The sequence below is a fragment of the Gekko japonicus genome, unplaced genomic scaffold, assembly GCF_001447785.1.
Source record: "Gekko japonicus isolate JY-2015 unplaced genomic scaffold, Gekko_japonicus_V1.1 scaffold3008, whole genome shotgun sequence".
Lineage (NCBI taxonomy): Eukaryota > Metazoa > Chordata > Lepidosauria > Squamata > Gekkonidae > Gekko > Gekko japonicus.
This window is the reverse complement of record NW_015165914.1, coordinates 123,864-133,643: the sequence shown is the minus strand read 5'-3', so window position 1 is coordinate 133,643 and position 9,780 is coordinate 123,864. Positions and strand designations below refer to the sequence as shown.

At 46.1% G+C, this 9,780-nt stretch overlaps 1 protein-coding gene across 1 annotated transcript in view; it reads left to right on the top strand.

Annotated features, from left to right (window-relative positions):
• FAM73B (family with sequence similarity 73 member B) overlaps window positions 1-9,780 on the top strand; it is a 38,294-nt gene that overhangs the window by 18,314 nt on the left and 10,200 nt on the right. The window contains exons 4-8 of the mRNA XM_015411405.1: window positions 3,003-3,120; window positions 3,332-3,465; window positions 4,619-4,733; window positions 5,511-5,527; window positions 7,039-7,154. Coding sequence (XP_015266891.1) covers window positions 3,003-3,120; window positions 3,332-3,465; window positions 4,619-4,733; window positions 5,511-5,527; window positions 7,039-7,154 — 500 coding nt within the window. The remainder of the gene's footprint in view (window positions 1-3,002; window positions 3,121-3,331; window positions 3,466-4,618; window positions 4,734-5,510; window positions 5,528-7,038; window positions 7,155-9,780) is intronic.

Genomic DNA, 9,780 nt, shown 5'->3' with positions numbered 1-9,780 from the left:
CGCTAAGTTAGTTACTTTTATGCGCACCCTCCTTATCTGCTGTTCATTTAATTCCTGGCCTGCTGTTCTGTCTCTTTACATTATAATACATAAAGCAGAAATTATTTTTTGATAAAGAATTACACATAAGTAAAACTTAGCAGGTTGTGCCAGAATGCTTTCATGACAGGTTCACTAGCTTCCTGTTTCGGTGTCATTCCAACCAAGAGGCCGGTAGGAACTTAGAGGTGATTCTCAGCTCCTCGAAAACTTAGCAGGTTGTGCCAGAATGCTTTTATGACAGGTTCACTAGCTTCCTGTTTCCGTGTCATTCTAACCAAGAGGCCGGTAGGAACTCAGAGGTGATTCTCAGCTCCTCACTTTTTGACTACTGATGACAGATGTGGGCTGGCTTTCTCCTCCTCCTGCATCCAGATCTGATTCGGTCACAACTGAAATGGCAGAAATGGGCATAGGAGAGGCCGGGGTGGGCTGAATTAAGGGAACGTTGATGCAGCTTGTGGGAGCAGCGGTGTGGGTGTCCTGTGTCTGATTCTGAACTGGGAGCTCAGCATGTGGATTTTTAAATCTGAAGACGGGGGTCAGGTACAAAGTAGGAGGATACTTGTACAAACCTGGGTCAGCCCCCAGGATTCTACAAAAATCTACAAACTAAATAACTTGTGCAAGAAATGAGATCTCACGATGCAACAGGGCAAGATCTCAGCCACCATTTTGTGGGAACAAACGTGGGGCGGGAGTTGCCCCCTGAGCCAAGTTGGTCATGCCAGTGCGAGAGGGGGGAGGGGGAGCCAGGACAGAGGAAGCAGCAGCAGCACTACAGTGAAGCAGGCTGCCGGGTGAGTGGGCAGGCCAGAGAGCAGGAGGGAAGGATGGGATTCCTCCCTCCCCTTCAAGTCTTGCAGGTCCCCTGCTCCTGCGTGTATAAGTTTAAACCAAGAAAAGGGGGCGGGTAGAGTGCAATGCTTTTAATTATTGCTGGTTCTGGAACTGAAGCATAAAGTGTTACTGAGCATGTGCAGAATGTCTTTTCCTCACCCCTTCAGTAACAGCTGCCTTTTTATTTTTGTAACAGGCCTCACATGTGTGCCTCTGATTGCATCCTGACGGTCCCAAATGTAGCAGTTAGTTTTGGTCCACCTCTAAGCCAAGAAAAAGTGCTACATTTTCGTGTGCCAGGCTTATTGGAAGCCCGTGAGAAGGGCTGGTTTGAACACTACTCACTTAATTGAACCAGACCCCTAGCATATCTGGGTTGGAGGAAAGGCTTTTGGGGTCAAAGACTTGAGCCCTGACACCTCTCTTAAAAAAAATAGAGTGTCTCTTAGTTCTCACTAAGGTGGCAAATCTGTGCTGCTTGATATGACTCTAAATTCTGTCCCCAAAGAAATCGATCATGTCTGAGAGAAGGGTTCTGGCCTTCCGTGTATATAAAAAGCTTGGGATAGAATCTCCTTTCTCCTGGTGTGCTAACCTTATATATACATTTAAACATGTATATGCATTTAAAACGTTTTTTGCCCAGAGGGCTTAATCAGCTGATCCTCAGCGTGCACTCTGGACCAGTGACGGCCCACCTCCTTGCACCTTAAAGTTACTTGGGCTGCAAAAGGGCTGGCTTTTTGCACGACTTCCCAGGGCTCTTCTTTTGCAAAAGGTGGGACGAGCGTTTCATCTTGACCAACTGGTGGCCCAAGAGTCTGGCAAGGAAACAAACCAAATGCACCGAAGCCACCTTCTGAAGCAGAGCCTGGGATCCATTTAACTTCATATTGACTGGCAGCAGTTCTCTGTGTGTGTGTGTGGGGGGGCTCAGTGAAAGTTGCTTTCTATGCGCTACGACATGAAGAGATGTCAGGCCATGAATCTGGGACCACTTCTGTGTTACAAAACAGGTGCTCGGCCACTGGATTAAGACCCTTTGCCAAAGTGCTGCAGGGAAGGCTCTGACTTGAGACTTTATGAACACTGTGTGGCACGGTACTGCTGGGACTGTGTGTCATTCTGTATGCAGCGTGTGTGCTCCAATGCTGAAAGCGCTTTCACACACACTAAATAACGCACTTTCAATCCACTTTCAGTGCACTTTGCAACTGGGTTTTACTGTGCGAAATGGCACAATCCACTTGCAAATGATCATGAAAATGCGTTGGAAGTGCATTGTTCAACATGTATGAAAGTGCCCTAAGTTTTGACTTAACAGAGTTACACCGTTCTAAGCCCATTCTAAGGCAGTTGTTCTTTCAGCCCCCCACCTGTACCTGTAAAATTACTACCATATGCTAAGCAGTATCAGCAGGGGTCATTTCGTAGAAAAAGAGGTGCAGGAGCTCATTAGCATAACTCATTAGCATAACTTATTTGCATATGCCACACCCCCTGACATCACTGGAAGTGTGTCAGAAGGCAACACCCACCGCTCAGGCTCCACTGGACTGTTTCAGATTGCTAGCTATTGGGGGGGGGGGACATGCAGATCTGTCCTCACAGAGGAGGGAGAGCTTGTACCTGAATAAGACTTGGTCTTAAAGGTGCCACTGGACTGTTTTGGATTGCTAGCTATGGGCGGGGACGCACAGATCTGCCCTCACAGAGGAGGGAGAGCTTGTACCTGAAGGCGGGCCGGAGGGGGGAGGCTCTGCAACCTACCTAGCTGCTTCTTGCTCCTCGTGGCCCAACTGAGGGCTGCTGGGAGCAGGGGGCAGGGCTTGTTGCATGTGCCCGCCCCCTGAGCTCCTTACTGCCAGAGCTCCGCTCCTGTGCGCTCCCGCAGGAAATGACCCCTGAGTATCAGATAGCATTTCAACCCTCCCCCCTCCTTTCCCTTGGGCAAAGGTTGGACAAAATACAAACTTTAACACAGAAGTAAGGTGTTCAAATGGTATCTACTTCAGGGCAAGCCTTCATATTGTACAAGAGAGGAGGGTCTTTCCCGCCACATCTTAGTAACATATGCTTCAGTCCCGTGACACATCTGTCATTCTGCTCTTTTCGTGGGCTAGATTGTGGCTGCGAACTCCTCCAGTCCCACACCAGCTTCCGCAGGACTCTGGGAGGGCCAAGTAGTGGAAGATCCTGGAGCCGCAGGAGATTCCAGTGCGGAAAACCTCTACTTCCAAGGTAAGGGAGAGGCTGACTTTGAACTTGGAAGAGACACGTGGGGTGTGACTGTGTTAGTTCAAAAGCTTTAGAAAACCGAAGAGGGCTACTGCAGAACGTGAAATACGAAGTATTGTTATGGGTGTTAGTTCAAGCTGAATGCCCCTCTAGGATCTCTGTGTTATCGTGTGTGCTCAGGAGAGATTCTTGTATGCTACTCCTTGTCTGGCAGGGATGGAACTGTTTGAAGAAGCACTGCAGAAGTGGGAGCAGGCCCTCACAGTCAAGCAGAGAGATCCAGCCAGCCCTTCAGTCACTTGGGACAATGTTAAAGAGCCAGAATTGCTGCCGGAGGAGCTGCCAGATGTAAGTCCCCGCTGGTTCTTTGGGTCTGCAGCATTCCATGACACCCAGTCCAGAGCCCAAATGTGATGTTTTTTAAATGAGTGAATGAACTCCAGCCCTTCTCTGCTCTCTTCTCTCCCTTCTGTCCATATACATCTCTCCTTTCTCTCTGCCAGTATAACTATTTGGGGGGCACTGAAGTCCTCTCTAGACCCCCACATTCAATACCTGATATCTCTAGTTTAGTTTGCCAGTGCTGAAAAGAGCTCACAATGCCCGAGATTCTGGACAGCCGTGGTCAATCAGAGAAGGCAACACTGGGCTAGATCGCCTCTCTCCCATCTCTGTTTTTGGATCACTGCCTTGTTCAGGTCTCCTCGACCCTGCCTTCTCCTCCCTCTCCTTCCTGACCTGCCACTTTGTAGGACTTGAGCAACAATACCAGTGGCAGCCAGAAGTATTGTTGCTTCTCTGTGACACAGAGACAGCTTGGCCAACTGCTTCATCACCACAAAATATTAAATTTTCACCTTGCTCTTCTTCTTCCAGGGAGCAGAGGGCAACGTGCATCCTCTTCCCCATTTTAGCCTGACAAGAACCCTGAAGGATAGATTAAGCTGAGAGAGGGGACCGAGTTCTAGTCCAGTCACACTAACCACCACTCCACACCTGGCTGTTTTAAAAGCTCTTAGGATGCATTAGTACAACCTAGATTTCAGAGTCTGCACTGGTTCCTTGTCGTTCTTCCAGGGCAGCTGTATCTGCTGTTCTTGACCCAGAAAGCCCCAAACATCTTCTGGAGCCTGACAAACTTTGGGAAGAGACTCTCCACGCATCCCATCTCTTTTTGCCACCTTTTTTTGTATCAAAATACAAGAATGGGGGTGGGGATGGAGGTGTACTTAGTGGCTCTTCGTAGCTTGGGATGCTTTTTTTTTTTTGTAGGTTTGCCAAAAATCTGAGCTTGAGCCTTTTCTGGAAGTGGTGCAGAGCTGCTTACTTAAGTGGGTTCTTGGTGTTGAGAGGGTAGCTTGGGGATTTTGGCTGTGGGCCTGTTTCTTTCTTTGGAGTTGAAAAACCACTGAGCTAGAAAATATTGCAAATACTGGTTTGAAGGGGTAATGATAGGTAAGATCCAGCCAACCTGAATCACTGTTTTTTGTATTTTAAGCAGGAATCCCAGAAGAGGGAGTTTGCAGAAAAGCTTGAGTCTCTCTTGCACCGGGCTTATCACCTCCAGGAAGAGTTTGGCTCCACGTTTCCTGCCGATAGCATGCTGCTGGACCTTGGTAAGTGATGCTGGGGGCCAGCCGTAGAATATTTTTTCAGGCATTTTCATCCGTTCCATAAAGTCTAGAAACTTGATTCTTAAAACTGACATTTGGAGCATTTTGCCTGGCCTGGCAAGCTGATTTTGATGTCACAGGTTGGTGCTGGGATTGTCTTGGCCACTCCTTCCACAGAATTTGAGCAGTAATAGATGAACAGCGGAATAAACTTCCTTAAAAATGAAAGCAGTGGAAATAAAACCTTGCCCTCTTGTTTACTCTAGACTTATAAAATATTGGTATCTAATGTGTACTAAATGCAATTGAAATTCTGCAGAAGGCTATCCAAATTCTGTGCCAAAACAAGTGGAATTCTGCAGTGTATGTAAACTTTACGCTAATTGAACAGATTTGCATAATTCTGGTTTTGTTATTCGTATGAGGGGCAATGACTGTGAAATCTTACGCAGCCATACCCGGCTTCTGAAATTTCTCAGCTGTTTCACATGACAAGGGTGCATATTTTCAAATCAATTAACCATTAGAAACATGCTTTTCTAAAAACGAACGTTAAATTCCCAGGAAGATGGTTTCTGTACCCAGGTCTACATTTCTGTGAAACTCTGGCATAAGCAGGCCTAAATGCCTTACTTGGGAATCTCCCAGAAGTGTCTAACTGAGCACTGCTGGAAATAGGACACTCATCTAGATGGACATTTGGCCCGATCCAGCCAGGCTCTTATGTTCTTATGAAAGGACACGTTCACTGGGGTTCTGATTCTCTGTTGTTGCTAACAGCACTGCTGGCAGCTCTGGCAATGGCACTGTAGGGCCCCTTACTGGAAACCACTTAACTGAGAAGAATTTGCTGTGAAAGGCTGCTCCTGTGAGGTCTATCACTTATTTTATGTTGCACTACCAACGGATATGAGCAACAAGAGCCATGTCTTGAGTAGCTTAGTAAAGAGGAATAGAAGAAGGGTTTCAAGGGCCACGGTGGCTCAGAGGTTAAGATGCTGAGATGCAGACTGGAAGGTCTGTAGCTCGGCAGTTTGAGACCCAGGGTGCCGCATGATGGAGTGAACTGCTGTCTCTGGCCCCAGCTCCTGCCAACCTAGCAGTTCGTAAGCAAGAAATTTGCAAATAGATAAATTGGTACCGCTTCAGTGGGAAGGTAACAGTGTTCCGCGTGCCTCGGCGCTTAGTCATGCCCGCCATAAGACCACGGAAACGTCTTCGGACAGCGCTGGCTCTTCGGCTTGGAAACGGAGATGAGCACTGCCCCCTAGAGTCAGATTTGACTAGCTTTTGAGAAAGGGAAACCTTTACCTTTTTACTAGCAAGGGGTGACGTTGCACATACTGGGTCTTTGTTCTGATGGAGGACAGACAAAGGCTTTGTGGAGGAGTAAGGTTTGAAGGAAGACAGCGATGCAGTCGTGGTTTGAGGGACATGGGGCAGCAAAGGAGAAAAGACCAGAATTGCTTAAGGGGGAAAGGTGGCTTTTCGGTTACTGAGGGTGGGCAGGATGGGGGCTTGTCTGCTTTGCATGTAGGAGCTCCAGGGTCCAGCCCTACTTTCTCCAGTTAGGGGATCTCAGGCAGTAGCCATTGGGAGAAGACCCCCCCACTCCCTGAATTCCTGGAGAGTCAGTGGCAGGCAAAGGAGACAGTAACGGCTGGGATTTATATGAGTTGGGAAGAGCAAAGGTTCTATATTAGCCCTTTGTCTTGGTGATGGTCACAAGGTCATTCCAAATGGGCCAGGCAAAATTTTCCATTATTGCAAAGTACTTTATTATCTTGTTCTTTCTCCAGGGACATCAATCCCCATCCAACACTTTATCCTCACAACAACCCTGAGGGGTAGTTTAGGCTGAGAGTGGCACATGACTGGCCCAGGTGTCATGGCAGAGAGGGTTTCCCAGATCCTAGTCCAATACTCTAACTGAGCACTTTCCCCATTGGTTTCTCACCAATGGTCCACTCCTATGCAGTCCCATTTAGCTTACTCCCAATTAAGTGTGCTTAGGATTGCAGCCTTTGTTGGTTGGTTGTATTCAGAAAAAGGGCTGTTTGTGTTTCCTGTATTGGATGAGACCACAGACTGAGGAGCAAACCCTCTTCCAGAACAAGGAATGAGCCCACAGGCCAGGGTCATGGGGTTCTTCCCCCTACATCCTACCCCGTGCTCCATGCACGTGTCATACCACCCAAAAATGCTTTGGCTTTTCGCATCATGCTTTGCACAATCAAAGATGCGACCAAAGTCTATGATCTGTTGATGGGAAAAGGCTTTTTTTTGCCCCCTCTCTCTTTCGGCACAGCTCTTTGATTCGCTGCAGATTGGAGAAATACCTTTCCCACTCTCTAAGCCAGCTGCTGCCTATGAAGAAGCTCTGCAGTTGGTGAAGGAAGGAAGGGTTTCATGCAGGACGCTACGGTGAGTGACGGATTAACAATGCATGGACTCGAGATATAGGTCACGAAATATCAAAAGAAAAATGGCTAAAGATGTGGAAGTCAATCAAAGTTATGAGGGCAACTAGCTTCAAAGAAAACGTGTTTAAAATGTATCATAGATGGTACTGGCCACCAGAAAAAATAGCTAAATGCTATACCAACTGTTCCAACACTTGCTGGAAATGCAAAACAAGTGTTGGAACCTTTTACCACATGTGGTGGCGGTGCCCAAAAATCCAAAAATACTGGATATGTATACAGAAAATGATACAAGAAATATGTAAAATGAAGTTAGACCTGGTGCCAGAAATATTTCTACTTAACTTACTTCTGGATGGTATAAATTATAATGACAAATATGTTATATTATACATAATAACGGCAGCAAGGATCTTATGGGCAAAGTATTGGAAACAAGAGATCACCCCAAAAAGAGAGGAAGTGATAAAAAAGTTGATGGAAGTAGCGGAAATAGACAAGTTAAATTTAATGCTACAAGGGAAACATGAAGAACTGTTTGAGCAGAGATGGGCAGGACTGTATACATGGTTGAAAATGTATAAATGACTCGAAGGCGTATGTATATTTGAGAACTTTGTTTTATAAAAAACCAATAAATAAAACTTAAAAAACAACAACAATGAATGTCCGAGTGGATGGTTTTGAAGCACTTGATGCCATAGTGCTGCCTTAAGCATGGTGTGATGTTAGGCCACTGCCTGTCGAATGTGAGCTGACTTGAGCATCTAATCCAACATCGTCTACATTGACAGGTCTTTCCAAGGTCTCAGTAAGGCTTGGGAAAGACTACTGCTTAACTTAAATGCTGGACCTTCTGCATGCCAGACATGTGCTTCAGCACTGAGCTGTGGCATCTTGCAGTTTTGGTCTATTTTGCAGGGCTGTTCTGAAGATTACTGTAGGCCTTACATTGCACAGTCCTTCTGTTTCCTCACTCCCGTATCTGCCACAGGGTCCTTTCAAGTAAGTGTGCTCTTGGAGTTCTGTGCTCAGAACTTAATTCCTAGGCATGTGGGAGATCAAGACTCGAGGGAGAGAACACTTAAGCTTCCTTCCCCACATATACCAATTTCCTAATCTGAAATGGCCCTGGGGAGCTGCTCCTTGCTCAATTGCACGAAATTTACAAGTAGCCCATGAGTACATGATGAGTTTCCCCAGTAGGGCAAACAGCAACTCTCTGGGGCACTTTCAGGTTAGGAAAATGATGACGCTACGGTGAGTGACGGATTAACAATGAATGGCCGAGTGGATGGTTTTTGAAGCACTTGATGCCATAGTGCTGCCTGAAGCATGGTGTGATGTTAGGCCACTGCCTGTCCAATGTGAGCTGACTTGAGCATCATTCTAATCCAACATCGTCTACACTGACAGGTCTTTCCAAGGACTGCTCTTTTCAAGAACACCTCTGACAGAACTATGGCTTGCCCAAGGTCATCCAGCAGGTACAAATGGAGGCGTGGGGAATCAAACCCGGTTCTCCCAGATTAGAGTCCATACACTTAACCACTACACCAAACTGGTGTAAGACCCCTCTCCCTGCACACCATGGTCTAGATCTGAATTGGGCTCCTGTATACCTGGGATTTAAATTCTATGTGTGAAACCCCCAGTGTACATCTGTTCGACAAGATCTGTGATGGACATGGGTGGGGGAAATAAGGACAAGATATTGTGCTGTTAAGCCCTGAAATAATACTCAGCATGTTATAAATTCTCATGATGCGGCTTGACTGAGTGGGTCTCTAACAGCCTTTTGCCCTTGTGAATCATGATGAATGGAATAGAAGCACAATCACATCCATAGCCATTGGTCAACAGAGGAAAGTCTTTAGTTGCTGTAGATTTTCCGGGATGTGTGGCTGTGGTCTTGGCATTGTAGAACTTGACGTTTGCTTGAATATATGTTGGAGAAAAACTTTAGAAAACCTCAATTACGGATTCCTCATTTAAGAAATGTGGCTTTCTGCAAACATAAAGACAGAAAGACAAGAAATTGGCTGCTTGCAGTCAGTCCAAATCTCTTCATTTGGGAGTACTTGCTCCTAAAAAATGGAGTGGTCCAATACCATGCACTCTTTTATTTTTCTGTAAATCACTAGTCAAGCTCTATACCTAAAATGAAATGCATTTTTCTTCTTCATATGCAATTTAAATAGCCAAGTTTAACCAGCAAAAAATATTATATGTATCCATGGATATCTAAATTTAGAAATATGAACACTTCTCATCCTGTTACAGATTAAGAGAGAGAAAGTGATATTAAGAAACAACTGCCTGTTATGTAGTTGCTGTAGATTTTCCGGGATGTGTGGCCGTGGTCTTGGCATTGCAAAATACTGTGTCCTGTTTGAGTTAGGCTATGTTCAGCCACTGCTGATTTTTCAGGTTGGCCAAGTCTGCAGTGTCTTTCATGTTCTTTTATTCTTGTCCGAATGCTACGCTGTGTGGTCCCGATGTAAACTTGTCCACAACTGCATGGTATGCGGTATACTCCTGCAGAAGTGAGGGGGTCTCTTCTGTCTTTTTTTTGTGGTGGGTCTGGTTGTATTTTTCTGGTGGGTCTGAATACTGTTCGTAGGTTG